This window comes from Malania oleifera, chromosome 5, assembly GCF_029873635.1.
Source record: "Malania oleifera isolate guangnan ecotype guangnan chromosome 5, ASM2987363v1, whole genome shotgun sequence".
Taxonomy (NCBI): domain Eukaryota; kingdom Viridiplantae; phylum Streptophyta; class Magnoliopsida; order Santalales; family Ximeniaceae; genus Malania; species Malania oleifera.
This window is the reverse complement of record NC_080421.1, coordinates 100896793-100920613: the sequence shown is the minus strand read 5'-3', so window position 1 is coordinate 100920613 and position 23821 is coordinate 100896793. Positions and strand designations below refer to the sequence as shown.

The 23821-nt window shown below is 35.3% G+C and overlaps 2 protein-coding genes across 4 annotated transcripts in view; both read left to right on the top strand.

Moving 5' to 3' along the window:
• Nucleotides 1–23821, top strand: part of LOC131155035 (uncharacterized) — a 389116-nt gene that overhangs the window by 306712 nt on the left and 58583 nt on the right. The gene's annotated exons all lie outside the window — the stretch shown is intronic.
• Nucleotides 5–23755, top strand: LOC131155031 (uncharacterized). Of its 3 annotated transcripts, XR_009136740.1 has the most exons (9): nucleotides 5–1174; nucleotides 1515–1640; nucleotides 1725–1847; nucleotides 8953–9170; nucleotides 10994–11137; nucleotides 11595–11812; nucleotides 12353–12611; nucleotides 12780–13047; nucleotides 23479–23755. XR_009136740.1 is itself a non-coding variant. In XM_058107921.1 (8 exons), the coding sequence occupies exons 2-8, from the start codon at nucleotides 1562–1564 to the stop codon at nucleotides 12906–12908; spliced, it is 1170 nt and encodes a 389-aa protein (XP_057963904.1). In that variant the 5' UTR covers nucleotides 5–1174; nucleotides 1515–1561; the 3' UTR covers nucleotides 12909–13223. The 3 variants fall into 3 exon arrangements, 2 of the variants coding, with proteins under 2 accessions (XP_057963904.1, XP_057963905.1); XM_058107921.1 differs by lacking the exon at nucleotides 23479–23755 and having other exon boundaries at nucleotides 12780–13223; XM_058107922.1 differs by lacking the exons at nucleotides 10994–11137; nucleotides 23479–23755 and having other exon boundaries at nucleotides 12780–13223.

Genomic DNA, 23821 nt, shown 5'->3' with positions numbered 1-23821 from the left:
TCTTTTTTTTTTTTTTTAAATCTGCGGTTACTGAATAGTTTTCCTCTTACTCGTGTACTCGTTCAACCGCTGGCTACCTCATGCCTCGTTGATTCACACACACACACACACACACACACACAGCTGATCTGATTTTTATTCTCAAGTTATGGATTTAGATTTGTGTGTATTTGGACCCCAAATTAGTACAATTTTGCATTAAATTTTATCCATATTCCATACATGGATATATGCAACATTCGAAGCTCCCAAAATTGGGGTTATTCTTGATGTGCTGTATTCGATTTGGATGAACTTGAAATGGGCTAGATGTAGTTGGAAGTTATATTTGATTTTATTTTTATTTAAATTTTCATATTCTAATTTTTCCTATTCTTCTGGAATATATATATATTTATTATATTTTTTTTGTATAAAAATTCAATTCCTATAAAGCTAAGGCTACGCTCTGCTCATTAGAGGTAAAACGCCTAGCATTAGCTTTTTCAAACACTGCTAACAATAATAATATTTTGAAAGTAACTATTCAATTGCTTGCATATAGTTGTCAAATTAGTGCCAACAGTACTCTTTTTCATCAAATGGCAATATTTTACAAATCTAAAATGTCTTTGTTTGGTAAGAAAATCAAATAATATAGATGCATGCCTCAACCTGCTGGTGAAAGCAACAGGGACATATTGTTGATGCCAGGGAGACAAAAAACAGAGAATTGGACTGGGTTTGGGGCATTTATTATTTAAACAACTTGGCATTTGCACAGGCAACAAATTTAAAACTAAGATTAACTTGTTATAGAATCACAATTGACTCTGATTGCATTTTTTTTTCATGAGAGAGAGAGAGAGAGAGAGATGTCGCATTGGGTTGGAGCTTGCGCAAAAGCCACCAATGATTTCTGAATGGGGAATGCGAAATGGGGATTATCTTTGAATTATAGAAAAATCATCAAAAAATTGAATTTTTGTTTGTTAATGGTCCTTGTTTTTCAATTTCGCTCTCCTCTTCTTTAAAATTTTTTCCCTGGCTTTTTAGGCATTACAGATTAATCCCATGTTTTCTATCAATGTAGTCAATAAGTGGCAGCATGGCGCTCCTGGCACACAGCTAGGCACCAGGCACCCAACCATGTGGAGGGGCCACTAACCTGAATAATTTCTCCTGAGATTGCTATGTAAATCTCTCTGTTTTTTTTTTTTTTTTAGATTATATCCACAAATGTCTTCTTTCATATCATGTTACCATATAATTACCCAAAGCAGTGTATACTTTCTTTCTAAATCTCTAATAACTAAAAACAGTAATTTTGCTCAAGAAATATTCAATTTTCAGGGTTCTATTACATTATAAACAAAAATTAATTTCTGGCTACGGTAGGAAACTTACAAAATTTCTTTAGTAATTTAATTATATAATTATTTCCATAATTTCTTTCCAAAACACAATTCTTTCCATAATAGGTGTGTGGTTGAGCCATTCTCATTTTTTTCTTCACATTTTTTCTTTTCATGCAGTTGAGAAAATAGGGCAATATATTTTGCACAGCAAAGATTTTTTAGGCATGAGAATATGTAGTGGATGGCGTCAACTCCTCTTGTTGCTGGCTCTCATTTTCTTTCTTTCCCATTTATTCTCTGGAGGTTGTTCTCTTCTTCCTGCTTTCAGCATTTTTTACTGATATTTCATTATGGAGACTGATGGGAAAATTTTATTGCAATTTGCAGTTTTAGAATTGCAGCAAAGCTCAACCGTGGAAGACATCCATAAAAAGCACAGCAAGAAATTTGACCATCTGGTTCTTGGGCCAGCTGCTGGTCAGGGTTTGCACGATCGATTGCAGTGCCAAGGTTCTTGTGAACTGTTTTTGTTATAATGCCTTCAAGACTTGCACTTTGTTGATGTTGGAAGTTTAACATTTATATGTAATAAAGTATGATTTTAAAAGAAAAAGAAACAGCTGCTTTAGTTGTCCATTTTTTCTTTGCGTGTCGATTTTTTTCATGTAGCACTTATAATACTTGGGTATATTTATCACTTAGGAATTTCCCTTTCTCAAATATTTCCTCTCAAAATCATACTTCATGCTAATTTTAGGATGGAGATCTATGTAGTGATGATATTAGTGCATTTATGGACGATGGGGTTTGCTTTTGGATGAGATTTGAGAACCATGTGGCCATAGTTCTAAAAATCATCCATTTTACTTGAGGATATATCATAAGTGTCACCATCTTCTATGGAAAATTTAGATGGGATTTAAATATTTGAGGAGGATGGATGAGATGAGTTTTTGGCTATCTGGTCCTCAAGGTAATGAAGTAAAAGGAAGTTAAAGAAGGGACAAGTGATGGTGTCAATTAACAAAATGGAAGTGCTTGGTGAATTATAATGACAAGGGCTTAAAGAGGGGGTTTCTTGTTTGAATTGTCAGTTTTTTTTTGTTCTTTATTTTCTTGTTTTAGTTTCTCTTGATGGTTGTTTGTCCCTCTTTCATTTTGTGACCTGAATTATGAACACTTAAGTAATTGCGTCGCTAATTTTAATACTCGAGAAGTCCTGTTTAAGGAAAATGTTTCTCCAATATGTTTCATAATTTCACTTTGTAGCTATATTGTTTAGGATTTTAAACCTTCAATTTTTCTTTGAAAAGTGCCTTTAGTGGGTTATATATCAACATCTTGAAATATTTGGCTTCAAACTGGAGATATAAATTAATACAGTAAAACATTCTTGTGTGGGTATTGAAGTTGAAAAGAATGGATAAGCCCCAATCACATATTAGGTGTAGGAAGCACAAGTTTTAACCATTCCCCAGTTTTATCTAATAACATTCAGAGTGCTTAAATTTTTTTCTGTCAAACATGGCGATAGATGCTTCAGATTTAATGTTCAAATTAAAGTTGCATTATTGGTTAATTTGCAAACATTTTCCATCTGAGTGTTCCACATAATAGATTTAGCCCCAAACCAGACAGCGCCTAGATAACTCCAAAAGGGAGACAAACAACTGGACCATGATGCAGTGACTCATAAGAGAACAGTTGTTATGATATTCACATAATGCACCTGTACCTTTTAAGTGTCCATTAGCTTTGAATTTCCACTAATGGGATGGTCAAATGCCCAATTCTGTTTACAAAGTTGTCTAAGTAATTTGATTGTAGATGCATTTTGATATGAAAGCTATTCAAACATGCAACTTCTGCATTTAACTCTACATGTATATGCAGGACATTGAAAACTTTTGGTAGAATGTCATGCATCAAGTCAGTGTCGAATATGTCTCCATAGATTATGTAGCCGCCAAATTCATGGTTTGAATTACATGAAATGAATGCATTTAAAAAAAATTTCCTTCTGACCATGCAAGATGAAATTTAACAATTGCCACCACCCCAGCCTTAAGTCCTTTTCTAGGTGTGGTTAATAATATGCATTCTTTTCTGTCATTCTGCATAATAGAGGACAATATTCTCAAAAACCTAGAGTGCTTTCAAATTACCTTGATCTAGCTTATTTAGGTCTACTTCTATCCCTCTTATAATCTAACATCAATTAAATCACTCTTTTCTCTCTATAGCATTATTAGAGCTTATTTAGGTCTACTTCTATCCCTCTTATAGTCTAACATCAATTAAATCACTCTTTTCTCTCTATAGCATTATTAGGTCTCTTTTCGAAGTGCCCAAACTGGTTTAGCTGCCCTTTTCTTATCCAATGCTTATTTCAAGAATGTTTTCATTCCTTTTTCTTTCGTTCATAGTTATACTGTTTATCCATCTCAACATTCTTAGTTTTGCTACATGTATTTTTGGGTATGTTCTTTCTTGGTTGCCGAGCATTCTCATCCATGTAGGTATTACTGTTAGAGCTTGATATATTTCATCCGATGAATCACCTTAGTCATTTTGGTCATCATTGTCCTCACTTAAAACTAAATGATTTGAAACAAGAATGCAAGTCGCATTCTGCTTCTTCTCGTTTCATTTTTGTTTACTGTTACAAAATTTTATCCAAGAGTCCAAACATAGAACATTTGGAACAACTTATAGGTTTCCAAGCAAAATCAGGATCAATAATAGCAGTAACTCCTTTAAGAGTCATTACCTCAATTTGATCAGGGAGGTTCTAATTAATATCATTCTCTATACAGATCCTTCCATATGTAAGTTAATTTGTTTTGTATGAGTCAATGTGTAGAGGAATAACTAAGCTGCCTATATAGTTGAGGCCAACTGTAGTCCAGTATACTAAGTGAACATTGTAAAATTTAACTCATAGTGGAACCGTCTCTAGATTCACTTAATGTACTAATTTTTCACACATAGCCGGTCCCAAGTTTGGGTAAAGGAGGGTTGTGCTAGGTAGCCAACAGCTAGCATAAAATTTGTTAGATCATTATGATATGAATCTTATGGACTATTTACGGGGACATCCCCTAAGAGTGACGTGTTGCACTTATACCACCTGGGTATAGCAAAAAGTCAGTGAGGGTGGGCTAGATCACGGCCTTGAAGTGACGCGTCGTGTCGGCACCCAGGAATGATGTCCAATATGCCAGAGTTCCCGCATCATTCTTGACGTGTGCCGGTAAAGAAGTTAGTTCAAGAGACTAGGATTAAATTAGCAACTTGGAATATAGAGACATGTACGGGTAAAAGCATGGAAATTGTGAACACAATGATTAGAAGAAAAATTAATCTAATTTGCCTTCAAGAAACTAAGTGGCTAGGGGAGAAAGCTAGAGAATTTGAAAGATTAGGATTTAAACTTTGGTACACTAGAAACAAAAGACGTAAGAATGCGGTAGAAATTATTGTAGACAAAAACTTAGAAGATAGTGTTGTAGATATAAAAAAAGTAGTGGATAGAATTAAAAATCAAGATGGTCTTAGGCCAAGAGATAATAAATGTCATTAGTGCTTATGCTTCTGAAGTAGGCTTTGTAGAAAACCTTAAGAGACAATTTTGGGAAGATATGGATAGTATCATCATATAAGGCATATCAGGGACTGAGAAAATATTCATAGGAGCATATTTGAATGGATATGTTGGAAAGGATAATAAAGGTTATGAAAGGATACATGGAGTATATAGACATGGGACGAGAATGAGCCTGGGGAGATGATATTAAACTTCGCCATGTCATATGATTTTATTACAATGAATATTTGCTTTAAGAAGAGAGAAGAACACTTAATAACCTTCAAAAGTGGACAAAATAAAAGTCTAATAGATTTTTTCTTAATCAAGAGGGTAGAACGTTTATCGTGTAAGGATTGTAAAGTTATCCCATGTGAAAGCTTAACTACACAACATAGAGTTTTAGTATTAGATATATGTATTAAAAAATGGAAGAGAAATGATAAAATAAACCAGTGTAAGAGAACTAGGTGATGGAACCTAAGGGGAGAAAATATAATAAAATTTAAAGATAAAATGATCAAAGATGGCGATTGGACCATAGAGGATGGTGTAGACACAAACACTCTTTGGAGTAGGATAGCTAGCTCTATTAAAAAGATAACAAAAGAAATTTTAGGTGAATCAAGAGGAAGATTCTCGAATAGTAAAGAAAGTTGGTGGTGGGATCAAGATGTCCAAAAAACTGTAAAGACAAGAAGAATATGGTATAAAACATGGTAAAAATGTAGAAGCATGGAAAACTTTGAAAAGTATATTAGGCGAGAAAAGATGCAAAAAAAGACCGGTAGTGGCATAGATCATTTAATAATTTGTATGCTAGATTAGATACAAAAGAAGGGGAAAGAGACATTTAAACTTGCTAGAGTTAGAGAAAGAAAGAGTAAGAACTTGGGTAATGTAAAATGTATAAAAAGTGAGGGTGATGTTGTCTTGGTTAAGGAAGAAGACATAAAAGAAAGATGGTGAAGTTACTTTAGTAAGCTATTAAATGAAAACCAAGTGTCCTTAAACTTAGAATTAACAAATGAGGAAAATACTAAAAATATGAGATTTATACACAAGATTAGAATTAACGAAGTTAAGTTTGCACTAAAAAAGATGAAAAATGGAAAAGCTATAGGACGAGGTAACATACCAATTGAAGTTTGGAAATGCTTAGGTGATAATGAAATTATATGGTTAACTAATTTATTTAACATAATTATAAAAACTAAGAAAATACCAAACGAATAGAGGAAAAACATTTTAATACCTATACACAGAAATAAAGGAGATATTCAAAATTGTAATAACTATTGTGGAATTAAACTTATGAGTCATACAATGAAACTGTGGGAAGGGTAGTTGAACAAAGATTAAGGCTAGAAATGAAGGTCTCAGAAAATCAATTGAGTTTTATGCTTGGGAGATCTAGGGGTAGCAAAACGGGTTGATGGGTTAGGTTTGGGCGGGTCATAAACAGGTGGAGGTTGGACGGGTTTGAGTTCGGGTTGACCCAATTATTAACGGGTGAATAATCTATAAACCCAAACCCGCCCGTTTAATAAATGGGTATCCGTTTAAAAATATAATTTATTTATTTTATATTTTTTTCTTTAATATTTCATCAAAATTGACTTAATGTTTTTTTTTAAATGAATTTTTTTTTGTAAAGCTAAAAGTAGACAGCTCAAAGGCCAAAGGACCCAAAAGCAAAAAAAAAAAAAGAATAGTAAATGGGGTCTTCTGATGGGTTCCCAACCCAAACCCATCCAACCCATTTGTTAAATGGTTTGGGTTTGGGTTGACTCGTTTATAAATGGGTCGCCTCCTAAACCCAAACCCAAACCTGGTCTAAATGAGGGGGTGATGGGTCATCCGTAGGATTTTGACCCGTTTTGCCACCACTAGGGAGATCTTTTAGAGAAGCTATATATCTTTTGAGAAGATTAATGGAAAAGTTTAGGAAAAAGAAAAGGGACTTGCATATGGTATTTATCGACTTAGAGAAAGCGTATGGTAGGATACCTAGGGAAGTTTTATTGGGGCTTTTAGAAAAAAAAAAAAAAAAGTGTATGTAGTAGGTATACTGATGTCATTAAGGATATGTATGATGGAATAATGACTAGTTTTAGGACTAAAAGTGGAGAGAATATAGAATTTCCATCACAATAGGTTTGTATCAAGGATTTGCTTTGAGCCCTTATCTTTTTGCTTTTGTGATGGATGGACTAACTAGGAGTATCTAAAATGAGGTTCCATGGTGTCGGTTGTTTGTAGATGATATTGTCTTGATTGATAGAACTAGGGGTTGAGTAGAATCTCGAGACTTTAGAATTATGGAGAGAAACTTTAGAATCTCGAGACTTTAGGATAAGTAGAAATAAGAAAGAATATATAAAATGTAATTTCAGTAATAGTAGGAGGACTATTGGAGACAAAGTATAACTTGACGATGAAGAAATCAATAGCACTAGTAGATTTCAATATCTTGGATCTATTATGCAAGCTGAAGGAGAAATTGAAGAAGATGTAATTCATAAAGTTAAAGCATGTTGGGTAAAATGAAGAAATACCTTGAGTGTGCTTTTTGATTGTAGAGTACCTTATAAAATTAAAAGGGAAGTTTTATAGGATGGCGGTAAGACCAGCTATGCTATATGGATCAGAATGTTGGGTGACTAAGAAACATCATATCCAAAAAGTAAAAGTTGCTGAGATGAGAATGCTTAGATGGATGAGTGGTATAATGTTAAAAGATAATTAAGAAATGAGCATATTCAAGGTAAGTTAGGCGTAACTCCTATTGAAGATAAGGGAGGGACGACTCAGATGGTTTGGGCATTTACAATGTAGGTCACATAGTCCGCCAATGAGGAAGAGTGAATTAGTTACTGTTGAGGGGCAGTAGAAGGGGTAGAGATAGACCTAAAATAACTTGGAATAAAATAGTAAGGATTTAATAGCCCTGAATTTGTCGAAGAAAGTAAGCCTAGCTGTTCCATGTTTTTATATTCTATCATCATGAAAATTCTTAATTGATGTTCAAATTTCATGACATTCTTCCATTTTAACCTTCACCTTAACGTCTTTTTTATTTTTATTTTTATTTTTTTTTGCAAACATGACATAAGACTTGAGATCAACGTTTTAAGGTTGTCCTTTTGTTACAGTGTGTATGATTGTTGATTGTAGATCTCTATACTTGCCTGCAACATTGTGGGACTGTTTGAAATGCTAAGCAGTTCTGTTTGAGAAAAGCCCAGTGCATGGTCTTCAAATTCATGTTTTAGGTTTGATATTTTCTGTGGAAATACATTTATGTTTTAGTTTTTTTCTATATATACACACAACAATGAATAGTTAGCTTTTCACCGTGTTAATTAATAAGATTATTACTGTTCTTTTAATAGAAAATATTTTATTATTGTTCTTCTAATTGAAATTATTATTGCTCTTACAGTCTTATTATTACTTAAATGATTTGTGCTCATTTATGTATACAAAGGTTGCCGTAAGTTTTACTTGCATCCGAATCATGCCTCGGGTCATATGGTTGACCTCCCCATCCGCCTTTGTGGAGACGGGGGTTCTATTCCCATGGGATCATGTTGTGTAGGCTTTTTATGCTTGATTATTCCTTTGCCTTGTGCCTATTCTTGTTCTTTGTTGATTGTTTGGCCGTGGCCCTTTGTTCTTGGCCAGTGGACCTGATTCTTCTTGTCCATATTAGTTGTAGGAGCCTTTGACCCCCTTAGGGGGCATTGCACGTGAGAGGCATCCCTCCCCCTCGCCCTTTAAAAGAAAAGAAACAAGTTATACTGAAAGATTTACCTGCACCCACCCAGTTGGGGTTTGCTGTGGATTACATATGTTTCAATTTTTTAGTGCAACGATATTCTTACATGTGTGTAGACACTACACATGCACCCTTGCATGCTCGCGGGCACCAAGCTGTGCCCAACTTGTATGTGGTTTCCATTTTGTTCGCACACTATCAATTTTAAAACCTGTAATGTCCTATACTTATGTTTTGTATTTTTGCAGGAGTCAAAGCTCTTAATAAGACCCATTTTTCGACCTCCTCCCGCATCTCTTATTCTGCAGAAAGCATTTCTTTTGTCACTGTCTTTGCTGTTTATAACAGCTCTCTCAACATGCATGTGGATGGTAGATCATCAACTTTGGTTGCTGTGGGGAATGCTACTTATAATAAGGTTGAGAGGTCAATGGCTGTTTTGAATGTCTTCATTAACTACATCCAGGTAAGTTTTCTGTAAAAGTATGTGTAATACAATGAATGAGCATTTGAGGTCCATCCATGAGGGAACCACAACCATGGCTGCTTGCATGCATCTATTTGAATTGATTAGAAGCTTTACCCAATTTATCAAATATTTGGATGTAGGTTCTGCATTCGTCTTCTACATCTGTGGACTGGGTATATCATTGCCAAGTGGTTTCTGTTCATTTTAATTACAATTATTTAGCAGCACTAATGAAAAAGTTGTATTCAATTTTATCATAATTAACTAACAATACCATTAAAAAAATGAAAGTTTGACAAGATATTTTGCTCCATGTTGCTATAGTTGTGGTTGGAAATTTTTTTTTTACTGTGAGGCCTGCTCCGCACACTGAAAATAATTCTATTCATTTTTGTTGAAACTCCCCTAAAAACTTTTACGAAGGATCTATTCTTTTTATGAAAACTGGGGGCTTAAAAATTGGGTTTTCTTTCCAAGCAAATTACTGTTGATAATCGCTACTCTCTCTAAATTAAATATACCATGTGTGATAGAAACCTAATATGGGCGATCGCCTCTAAGGTTCTATCTTATTGAATTTGAATAATGTAAACATCATTAATGTATACAGGACCATCAATTTTACGTAATGGAAATTAAGAAGGAAACCCGGTCATTGTGCCATTGCCTATTATAATAAGCATGTAATTCACCCAAACATGTTATCAAAGCATGCCAATAAGCTCAAATAATAAAGCAAACAATTTTGTGTGCCTTTGCCACATTGTTGAGCTAGTCTAACATACATGTTAAAACTAAAATTACAATAGTAATTAGAAGGTACAATTTGTTAATGTGTTGGCTGTGACTATGCGCTTGATATGAAACTCTTAAGTTGCCTGCTTAACCCTTTTCTTAACTAGGGAATCAAACTCAAAATAGTTCTTTGCGCCTCCATGAAGAGGGAGTCAGCACATCCATCAAACATCAAAATCACAAAATTTATCACTTGTTCATAACCCTTCCCGTGCTAATCATTACCTAGCAGCAAAAAAGAAAAAAAGAAAAAAAGAAAGAAAAAAAAAAGAAAAAGAGAGAAAATAAGAAAGAAAAGAAATCGTGCTAATTGCTAGAGTCAAAGAGAATCATGCATACAATATTTGATACTGAAAACACATAAAATTGGTTCAGTGATGGTGGGATGGGATTGTACTAGGAATAGAAGGAAAAGATCGCCAACCCTTTAAACACCCAATCATGCATATTTTTAATCAACAAAACCCCTAAAGCATGTCCTTCTATTCTCTATCCAAATCATCATTCAGATCCAACACGAGGATTATTGGAAATTGATTTCTTAGGCATGCTCCTACCTGTTGCATTGTAAATAAAAATCAAAACTCAACTAAAATAAAGTCGATCTAGTAAAGCTTTAGATCCTTAAAGAAAACCAGTTTGCTCGCAGTAGAATTTTAGGAAAGGTGCGCTCGTCTAGTTCCTGAACTCTTCACTCTTCAGTCCAACACTCCAGTTCCCCAAGTTTTTCCAAGAATCAAGGGTACCTTAGGGCCCTATTTATGGGTAAACACATGCCTTAGGTTTTAAGGTTTTTCCTTGATGGCCAAGCTAGCCATCCAAGGGTCTAAAATTCTCCAAATATGGACAAGGGTCCAAAAATAATGCCGTAGTTTGTGTGGTGCCGAGAAGAGGGAGAAAATTGAAAAATAAAATAATGCCATCGTTTGTTTTATGAGGCCATGCCCATTAAACAATTTTTATTGCAGCATATCCTGATTCAGGAATTACATTAGATGTATATGCTTAACGTATGCTGTTTGCAGGTGACAATGCCCCAGAGCACTGTAATCATTCTAACTGATCCAGCATCTGAGGTTTCAGTGCACAGAAATAGGGTTAGTTTATATCCCATTAAAGGTGAATATTCACGGGACAAGTTGATGCTTCAAAGAATGAAGTCTTACATTGTAAGAAAAGATTGTGTCAATTACTAGTATAACATTTCTCTTCTTCAGATATACTCAGCTAGTTGTCTGTTATTTTGATCAGAAAAACTAGTTCATAAACCTAGTTATATGTTATTTCCACATGAACATGACTGACTGATGCATACTTATATTATTTCGACATGACTGGCTGATACATACTTTAGAATGGCTCTCTTTCTCTCTTTTTTCTCTCCCTCCCTCTCTTTTCCCTCTCTCTCCACAACTCCCCTGGGTGCTCAAATTGATCATCTCAGCTTCATGTCATTTTCCATTAAAGGATGTTCTAAGGAATTTTATGATATCCAAATTTATCAATTAAATGATAGTTTCTTTGGTAAAATAGTTATAAATCGCAATGCTAACAGAAGGAAGAACTTATATTTTCATTTAATCACGGTCTTAGTTTATTTGTTTAATTTAATGTGTGTCTATGCAGGCCTTTCTGGAAGCAAGACTTGAGGAGCTTTCTAAGGGTTGGGGGCATGCTAATCATTACATCTTCACAGACTCAGACATAGCTGTGGTTGACGATCTAGGACAGATTTTTCATGATTACCCCAATTTTCATGTAGCTCTTACCTTCAGGAATAACAAAGACCAACCCTTGAATTCAGGATTTATAGCTGTAAGGGGCACTGCTGATGGTATTCTAAGGTGTATTATTTTTATGCTTGTTTTCGTTGGTGACTTGTTTAGTTGTGAGATATTTTGGGTTTTATTTTTGCTACAGTTTTACTGCCAAGAAAATAAAAACCATCTTCATAATTCCAGTTCTGCCTGGCCCAACAACTCCCAATAAAATAAAATAATAAATAATAAAACTCTTTTCTTTCTCTGAGGATTAACTAATGCTTTTATTTAAAGAAAACTAGGGCTATGATGCACAAAGCAGCATAGCTGTTACAGTGCCAGAGGTTATCTGAAAGTTCATGTTCTATTTTATGATACAAGTTCCCGATGGCTCCAAAATCACTACCTGCAACCCCCACAGCCCTAACAATTGGGGTACTAATAAAAAGGAATATTTTTGTCATTATTTCCTTCTTCACTCGCTGGATAAAAGGTTTCCTTCCTGCACTGTGGCCCCCTGGCTCTGTAATTATATTTTTTTTCCATGCACTTTCTCTTGGTTACCAGTTAATAATAATTATTATTCATTTCTTCAATGATGATCACAATGAAATTTTTCTGCAGGGCAAAGATTTTCCTACGGAAAGTGTTGAAAGTTTACAGCTCCAAATACATGAATGCCTCCCGAATGCTAGGCGATCAGTTAGCTCTTGCCTGGATTGTAAAATCTCATCCTTCCTTTGATGCAAGAAGGTTTGTTAGACCACGGGCTTTTGTTGAAGAAATTGATGGTGCTTCTGTCCTATTTTTACCCTGTGCTATTTACAATTGGACACCACCTGAGGGTGCAGGTCAATTTCATGGCATGCCTCTTGATGTTAAGGTATGCTATAACTTTTTGGATTTGACCTGTAATTCTGATCTTGACTATTGTTTTGAAGAAAATGATTAGGACTATCCCTTTAGCTTTAGTGCTATTAAAATATTGACTTGATTGTTTTGTCAGCATGAATTTTTCAATCATAGAGATGGTTTTGTTCCATGGATATAGGTTGTTCATTTCAAGGGGTCGAGAAAACGCTTAATGCTCGAGTCTTGGAACTTTTTCAGTTCTTCATTTGACATTTCAGATACTTTGTGCCTTATCTTGAAGAGCGGGAGAATGAAGTATGATTTTTGAATGACTACATTTTGTTTTGGCTGAGCACTTTGATCATCTTCTAATTGTGTAGGAACAGCCAATTTCATTTGGCAAGGAATTGCCACATTTCTCCGTCATTCCGTTATATTGGACTATGGATTTTCTGTCTTTGGCACCGGTAAGACTATTCATTTGCTAGATGAGCCTTGGCTTGCTTGGTGGTTATAAAATTGGTGTTGCGACAGTTTGCCAAGATGTGTGGAAAAGACAAAATAATGCATAGGCTGAACTTTGAAAATGGATTTGATTGATTCATATATATATATTTTGCACATGGATATGTTGATTGGTTCATTCAGATTTTCCTTTTATTCTAGGCATTTACTCTATTAGAAGGAGCATTATTTTTCTTCTGTCTTTTTGTTTCAAACATTTAGTTTTGGTGTTAGGTGTATTTTTGTGGTTAGGAGTTGGGGGGGGGGGGGGGTTGCGTAGGGGTAGAATTTGGCTTCGCCACAAGGGATCTTGTACATAAGGTCTTAAAATTTGATTTTGACTTAAATTTTGAAGTTCCAAAAGTGCAGAAATTTCGATGGAAGTTTTGATTTTAATGTCAATTTCAATTTCGATTTGGAAAAATAATGGATATTGAGTAAAGCATGGAATTCTTTGTGAAACTTTAGAAATGATTAACAAACATAATAATGTAAATTTTAGGACTAATATATTACAAGTTAAATACATCTATGTTGTGTATGAGGTGAAAAAGTTGTAATATAGTATGTGTATCAAATGTATTTGTAAGATAATGTACATTAAACATATTCAGTTAATACAAATGAAATTCATAAATTATTTTAAATATTATTTATTATACAAATAGTGATAATTTAGACATGAATGGTTAAATAAATTGTTGCTGTAAGTTTATTGTTTCATATAATTTTAAAAGCACTTGTAATAATCTTTTGTTTCGATAAAATAAATGAAATAAATTAAGAGAGAAATTTCACTTTACTCCTAAATCTCTTATTTGAATTTCGAGGAAATTTCATTGCATAGTTAAAAGTTTGACAAGTTTTGCTTAATTTTTGAGATTTGGATAAATTTTGGATAATTTATTGAGATTTTGATGGACATTATGCAATAGGGAAATTGACTACCATTTCAATTTTGAGTCAAGGATGACAGAAATTGGAAATTTTGACAATTTCGTGGAAATTTATGACCATGCTTGTACAATTACATACACACACACACACACACATATATATATATATATATATATATATATATATATATTTCCTGGCAATCTCATGGATATTTATTTTTTATCCTCACAAAAATTATAATTTTGTTGCTAAATTTTATCACTCGATCATTTTTCAATATGGTTTTGAAGTACGGTACCAAAGCATTATTGAAATTGCAAGATTGCTTCTATTTTTCTTTTCCCTCTATTTTGTTGGGTAGGGAAGGATAGGGGTGTCTGTGAAGGTTTGAAGGTGGAAGAATGTGTGTATCTGAGTGGCTCTTTAATTTGTAGAAATAGCATACTTGAACCTGGGTAACCAACCCATTAGGGAAATGTTACAATTGAAGATGAGTCTGGTCTCGTAATCTTTCAAAGCTAGTTGAATTCCCTTGCCACCCTTCTAGCCTTGAACAACTTCTTTGATGCCCAAGTTAGTCCATCGCATCACAGAAGGTGTAGGGCGCAGGGAACATACATACCTGTTTTTTCTTTTCAATTTTAGGATGCATGTGAAGTATGCATTCTCCTTTTAGGGCAGGTCGCTATTTATGCGGGTTTAAAATTTTTACCTTTCCTTGGAGCACAGTGCAAGCATGGTTGTCTTGTTTTACTTGTGTGCCATGTGTCATAATATGATTGTATCTATATTTTAACCCTCAAGAGTCTCTGAGATCAAATGGAAATGCTCTTGATCAAGTTTCGTATTAGCATGGAGATAGATGAGTAAGACGAAAGACGATAAGAGCAAGTAGCTATGAAGAAATGTAATGAATAAGAATTATTGAATTAGCACATTAGAAGATTAATTGACTAGTATAATCCTGAGCTACTATGATACTGCAAGTTTCTTCTTGACTAAATTGATAACATGCATAAGCTAATTCATATGAAAGCAAGTAGCTAGGATGAAATGTAAGGAATGAGAATTATTGAAATTAGCATGTTAGAAGATTAATTGACTAATAGTTGATGTATCAAGTAGAATGGTGGAAAGGGTTGTGGATGAGGGGTCGGTGAAAGGTTTGGAAGTCGTGAGAGATGGAGTTGCGGTTTCTCATCTACAATTTGACATTGATACTGCTTTCTTTCTAGATGATCATAGCCCTTCTTTAAGATGTAATTTGAGTATCCTCCATGTCTTTGAGAGGGTGTTGGGGCTCAAAAATGAATATGGGGAAAAGTCGTTTAGCAAGTATTAATGTGCCCCTTGAGTGTGTTAGAGAGTGGGCTTTAGAGTGGCTTTTGACTTACCTAGTGGTCCCTTTTGGGGGGCAATCCTAGATCTGCAGAGTTTTGGAATATGGTAGTAGAAAGAGTGACCAAGAGGCTGGATGGTTGGAAAGGAGCACTCTTTTCCCTTGGAGGTAGAAATCACCCTTTTTAGACCTATTTATCTAATGCACCCTTATATTATTTGTCAATTTTTAAAGTTCTAGTGGGGATTGCAAATAAAATTGTGAAAATAATGAGAGATATGGTCTAGTGTTAGGTGTCTCTTGGATCACTTATTAAGGAGGGATGATATTTGCAGTTCTAAAATTTTTTTTGGGGGGGGGGGGGGTGTCTTGGTAACTTGGTGTCTAAAAACATCACTCCCCTAGCTAAATGGTTATGACATTTTTCCTTTAGAAAATCATTCCCTTTGGCATGAAGTGGTTAGAAGTAAGCATGGGTTGGCTGTGAATGGGTGCGATATTAATGTTAGTTTGGGATGTTCTTCAGAGAGTCCATGGAGATCTATTTCTTAGATTTTTACCTTATTCACTCCTCACATTAATTTTGTGGTGAGGAGGCGTTGTCACATTCATTTTTGGAAAGATCAATGATTGGGGAATGATGTTCTAACTACATCTTCTCTGTCTCTTTTGATTGAGCTCAAGGCAGGATAGTATGATTTCTTTCTTTGTGGTTGATTCGGTCGGCCTTCTGGTTTCTTGGAACTTTCATTTAGAGTATCTCTAAATGATAGAGAGTTGATGGAACTTTCCTCCTTGTTGTCATTATTGAAAAATTGTCATCTTTCTTCAATTAGAATTCTCGGTCTTGGGCTTTGGATCATTCGGGAGTTTATTCTTGTAAATATTTTTTTTTAACTTTTTAACCTGTTCTAATTCTTGTTTTCTGCTATTCTCATATATCTTGAATGCCATTTCCCCAAAGATAAAGGCTTTCATTTGGCTGATTGTGCTTTAATAGAATCAATACTAATTATTTGATGCAAATCAAGAGACCTTTGAAGGCCTTATCTCCAGTTATTTGTGTGCCCTGTTATTTGAATTCTGAACCAGCATCTCATTTGTTTTTGCACTGTGATTTTGTTGGGGCATTTGGAATAAATTATTTGGCATGTTGGGAGAAGCTTGGGTTTGTCCAATGTTGGTGGAAGGAATATTGGCTATTTCTTTTGAGGGTTTTGGAAGAATAAAGGATAGGACTGTTATTTGGAAATGCAGTATATTTTGTCTTTGGAAATGCAGTATATTTGCAGTACTATGGGGATTATGATTGGAGCGTAATGCATGGATTTTTTCAAGGAAAAAATTGAATTGGCAGCTGGTTTGAGAAAAGATTCAATACTTTGCCTCTTTATGGTGCATTGGTTTTTAATGATTTAACAGAGCTAGTTTTTTTGGAAATGCAGTGAGATTGGAGGAATTTCTTTGCTTTGACATTTCATAGTATTTATTTGTTTTTTTTTTTCAGTTCCCTTTTCTGAATTTTTCTAGAATTTTGATGGGAGATGTCTTACTTTTCTCCACTTGGTAAATTCTTCTCTTATTAATGAAATCTCTTCTTTTGCTATAAAAAAAGAAGAAGATTAATTAACTAATAAAATTATGAGCTCCTATGATATTGTAAGTTTCTTCTTGACTAAATTGGTAACATGCATTAGAAAATTCATTTTCTGCAATTTTCAGAATTGGACTAAAAGTTACCAAAGAACTGTGTATAGCATTGAAAAGGGAGCTGCTGAATACACCAACTCTGCCTAGAAAACATAGGTGTTTATAGACAAAGCAAGATTACTAATTTGGAAGGGTAGGGGGGCAAGAAGATAATCTACTATTAATTAAGTCAAAACTCATTTTCATGAAGCATTGTTACCAATAACTAAATATACCCCAGAACTACACTTAGAGGGTATATGGGTGACTTTAGCTTACCTATTGACTTGGGGTTAGCTGATTGAGGTATACCAAGTTCGCATGTTTAGTTTAGCTAGTATGTCTGGTACTCAATGTTGTTAAAAATGCATTTTTGTTATCCATCAAAATGGTTCAAAGGCAAATTGAAGCATCATATTATTGATTCTCAAATGGAAATTTGGCTAGTCATCTTTGTACTCTAGTTAAAGTTTCTATACTTCTACCCACATCCTTAAATATTCCATGATTATTGATGAGAATTTCCTTTTACCCAATTGGCCTTTGGAAAGGCCCCAAGCTCCATTGTTCTCAGTCCTCTTTGGTTTTCCAGCAGCATGTTTCAGGTTTGTTGGGACTCTCTAGCTACATTTGCACAACTCCATCCTCCTAAGTGTTGGTTTGAGTTGTCGTTCAGTTAGCATACGCTTTGGCATGTTGTCGAGTGCGACTGAACTTCCTTATGCCTTTGGTGCTTTGTCATTTCGTTGAGTTGCTGTGCTTAAGTAGTTTTTTTACAATTTTCGCTAGTACTTTCATGACCTTTTATGACCTAAAATTGTTGCTAGGTATAGAGAACAGGCCCAGGGGAGCCTAAGGTCATGACTGATGGGCACCATGGTGGACCGAGTCTTAAAGATCCCTTACAAGTTCCAAATGGGTCAATCACAAGGTCAAGAGCTAAGAAGATCAAGGAAGCAATGCAAGGATTGGTGCAATCCACTTGGGCCGAGTTTGCAAATTTATCAAGCAAGACCCCAACATTAAAGATGGGCTTGAAAGAAGAAGAATCAGCTTTAATCCATGTGATACAAGCTATAGAGGGGGCGGCATAGCCTAGTGGTTTACTGTAGACTCTTTATTTCATTAAGTATAGGCATGTGGGCATATTTTATGTTTCTATGGTTGTAGGCATTTGGGCCTATTTAATTCATTAAGTGGACTTCTTTTATTAAGCTATAGGCATGTAGTTTAGGGTGTTTTGGGCTTGAGATGTTCAACCCATGTCTTTGAATTGATGTAGGCCTTAGTCAGCCCTAGGGTTTCATGGAGGGGTTTAAAAACAGATTTGTAGCCGCATTCTCCACATATGGAACGTGAATGAAGTTTTCTTCATAGAGAATTTTTAGTTTTCTCTACTTGTTCTTGAATGAACTAAGAACTTATCGAAGGCCAAACCTTGGTGGCGTTCTCACCGAATCTAGGTTCTTGAAACAAGATTTCAATGGGTCTAGATCATCTTGACTTGATTCTTGGCATTCTTGGGTAAGTTTTCAATTTATTTGTGGGTTCAAGGGATTCCAATCTCACGGGTTCACATCAGTAGCTTTCCTTATTGAAAAGGGTTGTCAACATATTCTTAAACTATTGCAAATCTGCATTAGGATTTGGAGGAGGTGTTCTCTCTCACGTGTACCCTCTCTTTTCGAGCCTATTCTACTTCTTGTGCATTGCATTAAATCTCTGCTTTTATCATGAACTTGTGTTGAGTTTCTAGTAGCTTCTTGGATAGCGCAAAGCTAAACATGAGGGGGTCAAGTTACATCAATATCACAACTGCCACTCCTAGTTCTAGGTTTGGGGTTTCAAGTGCTCCGAAATTGAAGTTCTTAAGGTAATGCCTCAAGAACTTTCAGATTTCTAGCAGATTTCCATGAGGCTTAAGAATGCTTTCCTCATGTGCTTCCTACTCACAAATTGCCCCACTGGGTATTGAAGACCTTAAAAGTGGATATGAATCCCTATTTTAATCCAAAGTACTATGCTTGAGTAGAATTATTGAAGGTGGTCACGATGGCCAAAAACATAATGGCCTTTTGCTCCGAGGAAAATGAAAATGGATCAAAACATCTCCTAGTGGTCCACATGATTCATGGTATCGTTGTAGGATTCTATGGTTGGCATCTAAAACCCTATATGCAGTGGCTCCTATGTTATTTTCCTTGTGAAAAGGTCTCCTTAGTCATCCTTGGCTCTCCATCAGCATATTTCAGGTTTGTTGGGACTCTAGCTACATTTGTGCATCTCCATCCTTCTAGGTGTTGGCTTGAGTTGTTCGATTAGCATAAGCTTTGGCATGTTGTCGAGTGTGATTGAACTCCCTTGTGCCTTTAGGGCTTTGCATTCTATTGAGGTAGCGATTATGGCGATCATAAGCTACTCTTCCCCTATTAGGGGTTGTGCTTAAGCAGTATTTGTACATTTTTCGCCAATACTTTAATATGGCCTTTTATGGTATGAAATTGTTGTTGGGTAAAGTGAACATGCCTGGAGGAGTCTGACACCTTGGTTTTCCTTGTTGAGAAGGGTTGCAAAGGTTGTAAAACACAAAACATGCCCTTGATCGTTCTCAAGATCAACTTTTCCCTTCATCCCCTGGTAGGGGGCATGACCTTGCCATGGCTTTCTTTTTATTTTTCTCTCAGACGGTGCTAAAAAATTGATGCAAAAGTCGGTTTAAGTGCACCAACGGTCAATGACTAAGGGTGTGATCTCTTGGCAATAGGTAGTTGGCCTCCTTGGCACATGGGTCCTACACAAATGAAAACATGATTTGACTAGGGCTTGGAACGAGAAAACTCTCCAATGCTTAAGTCAGTAGGGTAATAAAAAGGAGTCATGAAAGATCATAGGTATTCGAGTTTCAAGGTACACTTGCCTTGCCCATATTTCCTTTTCCATTATTATACAGGGGCGCTTATTAACAGTGCATCTCCAAGATCCTTTCCTAATTATGGTTAGTGAGCCATTTATGAGAGAATGTGTGTCTTGTGCCTATCTTCATATTCTCCATAATCATCATAGTTGCCCACGACTAACCTCCATCATGTGGTGGACATCATCCTTTGTGGGTACTTATGCATGTGCACATGCCTCGTACATCTTTATCCTCATCAATGGTTATGGCTAATTTTAGAGCTTTCATTTACTTTGGAGTTTTCTAACCTCGATAGATGTTGTATTTCAAATAATTAGAAATTTGTGTTGACATGTTTGGCCTCAAGATATTGCTTGTGATAGATAGAATCCTTTGTTTTAAAGTTTTTAGATACTTGGTTAACCACTAATTGTGAATCATTATAGAATATTAGAATTTTAGTTGAGCAGCCTCTATACATTTACCCAATTTGAACCCAGATAGAAAAGCTTCCTACTTGACTTCATTATTAGAAGCTTGGAAATCAAACCAAAGTGCATGCTCCATGGTAACCCACGCGTGGTATTTGAAACGTCTTCCTAGTTATATCGCAAATCTTTTAGATAAATCTCACTCTAATATGAGGAAATCTTGGTGATCCCAACTCTATTTCCATCTCCAATGGAGGATGCACCGCATAAAGAGTTCAAATGACATCTATACCACGAAATTCACCTAATCATAGGACCTTTTGATCAATGCCCTTAAGCTCTCTAGTTTCTAAAAAAAGCTTGCTAGATTGATTTATCAATGCAACATGAGGTCTGCTTGGAAATAAGGCATGTGCTTCCAAGTTGAGATGATGAGTGCACGAGCTAGTTTTTTCTATTCATTGAGGCTCATATGATGCACCAGTTTGTGTACCCTATCCTTAGCTAAGACAAGATAAAACAACTAAACCAGAAACAACTAAACCAGAGATGGATAAAGCACAAGAAAAGACATCAAGTATGGATCGGTGATAAAAGGGCATGCTTTTTGGATTTTTTCTTTTTTTCAAATTCTTTGAAAATAGTTTGACTTCAAGGATCTTCATCATGATGAAGAATAGTTGACACTTGTCAGACTGTGCAAATGAATCGACTCAAAATTTCCTCTCTTTTAGCAAGCATCTATAAAATGCTTTATAACATAAATATTCCAAGGCGGTACTATGTCTTGTAAGGCTTGGATCTTCTCTGAGTTGGTTGGCTTGACTTCATCTAATGTTTTTTAAGTTGTTTGAAAGCTTCTTCCATGTCGTCTTTTAGTCTTATGAGACTTCACTATCCTATTATCTATATAAGCCTTCATATTCCCATTGATATGGTCCTTAAATGCTTGAATTTACTAACCTCTGGTATATGGTTCTCGCATCTTTCAACTCTTATGTTTCTGGATTTTTTTTTTTTTTCAAAATCTTTGAAAATAGTTTGACAATGTTCTATCCACTTGAACTCAGGATCTTCATTATGATGAAGAATAGTTGGCACTTGTTTCCTGCTATGCAAATGAATCGACTCGAATTTCCTCTCTTTCAGCAAGCATCCATAAAATTCTTTATAACATAAATATTCCAAGGTTACTATGTCTAGTAAGGCTTGGATCTTCTTTGAGTTGGCTTGACTATGAAGTTACTTGAAAGTTTCTTCCATGTCTGACATATGTCCTTCAGTCTTATGAGACTTGACTATCATATCATCCATATAAGCTTTCATATTCCCATTGATATGGTCCTTAAATGCTTGAATTTTACTAACCTCTATTATATGGTTCCTGCATCTTTCAACTCTTAAGGGTACATAACATGGTGACAATGTCTCCATATCCATGATGAACAAGACCACCTCCACATTCGTGGGGATTGTGACTATTTAGTTGTGGCGAGAAAAGGCATCCACATAACTTAATAACCCATTCCCGAATGTTGCATCTGGTACTTGATTGATCTTCGGCGGTGGGACTTCATTGTCAACAGACCAATTGTGTCGAGACAAAAATTTTTCTTCTTTCTTTCTTTCTCTTTTTTTTTCTCCCTCCTCGTTGGGTTGATTGGTTCAAATCAAGTCAGAGGTTAGTAATGTGTACATGAACACTAGGCATGCCTTAGGTTTAAGAAAATATGAAATTGCCTAGGTTGAAAATGACCTAGAGTGGTTCTCTAGATTATCAATACTCAACTTCATGTACTGTAATTCCTCTGAAAAGGATCCTTTTCGTTCCTCATGTCTTTTCTTCCATTTGGCAACACAACACTATTTAGCCATTCCATGGTCCTTCTCGAGCTCTCCTATGGGTTAGGAACATCATCAACCTATTATAAGTTGATGTGAGAAATTATAAAATTTTAGTTAGGGAACCCTAGTATGGCATCATACACCAAAGTGAATCCACGATGATGTCCACTTTTTTTGGTGCAATTCCTACAGTGAAGGAGATCCATTGCATATGGTTGTACTTATGTGAATCCAAGGAAGGGGTTCTTAATTGCTTTAAATGATCCAAGCTTATGTTCCTCTAACTAGGAACTTAGGAGTTTGGAGAAGTCCTCATTCATAATAGGTTATATAACTTCCTACAATTCAAATTATACATCTAAATTTTAGTCCTTTTTTTGTCCACTGGACCTTATTTAAATGCTGAATAATATCGAGTCCAATGAAAAGATCTTTGTTTGGAAGGTTTGACCCAAAAAATGTAGCATTGATTAAGCATTATGGATGAAACTTAATATAAATGGGTATGCTCTTTAATTTGACCTGGAAATGTTCTCTGTTATTGCTTTGAAACACTGATTACGAAGCTTCCATTTGTCTTTTGGGAGAATTCTTGGTTTAAGGAAACTGCATGTTGCTTGTGTGTCGAAAAATGCAATGACTTTAATCGGCTTGGAGTATTTATCAACTAATACCCAAACTAGAGCAAAGGGTGAAACATAATCTCCTTTCTTAAATTGTGCTGATAATGATTATTGGATGGATCAGAGGTTGTGAACTTCTTCCTCTGTTGATGCTATTGGGTAGCACTCATTGTTTATTGGTTGGATATGAGAACATTCAAGTGGATCAGCCTGATAACTCTCAAACTTTTCATCTTCATCCGAAGAGTCTAAAAGATCTGTTTATCCACATTGTTAGAAAGCAAGGATAGAATCTTCATTTTGTTGATCATCAATGGAGAATAGAGATTCAATGTCGTCATCTGAATCCCAATTCAAAACTTTGTGTAGCATCAGAATTAGTTTAATTCTCTTTTTTTTTGGGGGCATCTTTTTGCATAATGCCCCTTTTGATTGCAAATGTAACATCGATGATCTTTTAATTCTTTCTTATGCTTCCTCCTCAAATATTTCCAATGTTTCTCTTTGGGCTTTGACCTTTTGGATTGTGGGGATAAACGTCTTCTTGTTCTCTTGTTGGGTTGGAGCATTGCTTGTTTCCTTTGCACTTGATGAGGAGGTTCGTCCTTTAGAATTTCTTCGTGATTTTCATTCTTGCTTTTTGGACTCTTATGTACATGTCATATTTTTTGCAGGGCGCATCCAAATTCATAAGAGCACTCAGATATAGTTTACCATGGGAGGTGCTTTCAAGTCTTTTTCCACTCATTTGAAGTTTTCGAAAGACTTCTTCTCCTAGTGGATCAGGCAAGCTATTAAGATAGACTTGCTTGAGGTTGATGTCATCTGGTCCACAGAGAGTGTAATATTTTTCAGAGATAAAATTATAATGCTTCTCCACATTTTTTCTTTTAAGTGTGCAACGGTTAAAGTCAGTGGCTCATTTTAAGATTCATGTCACTAGATTTATTTAATTTAGTGATAACAACTTATCCTAAAACTAATAGGCTTAAAAATAATTGAAATTAGTTTTGCTTG

Coding starts and splice junctions, on each gene's coding strand:
- LOC131155031 (XM_058107921.1), top strand. CDS start 1,562: ATGAGAATATGTAGTGGATGGCGTCAACTCCTCTTGTTGCTGGCTCTC. Junction 1,641..1,724: donor TTCCCATTTATTCTCTGGAG/GTTGTTCTCTTC, acceptor TGCAATTTGCAG/TTTTAGAATTGCAGCAAAGC. Junction 11,813..12,352: donor ACTGCTGATGGTATTCTAAG/GTGTATTATTTT, acceptor ATTTTTCTGCAG/GGCAAAGATTTTCCTACGGA.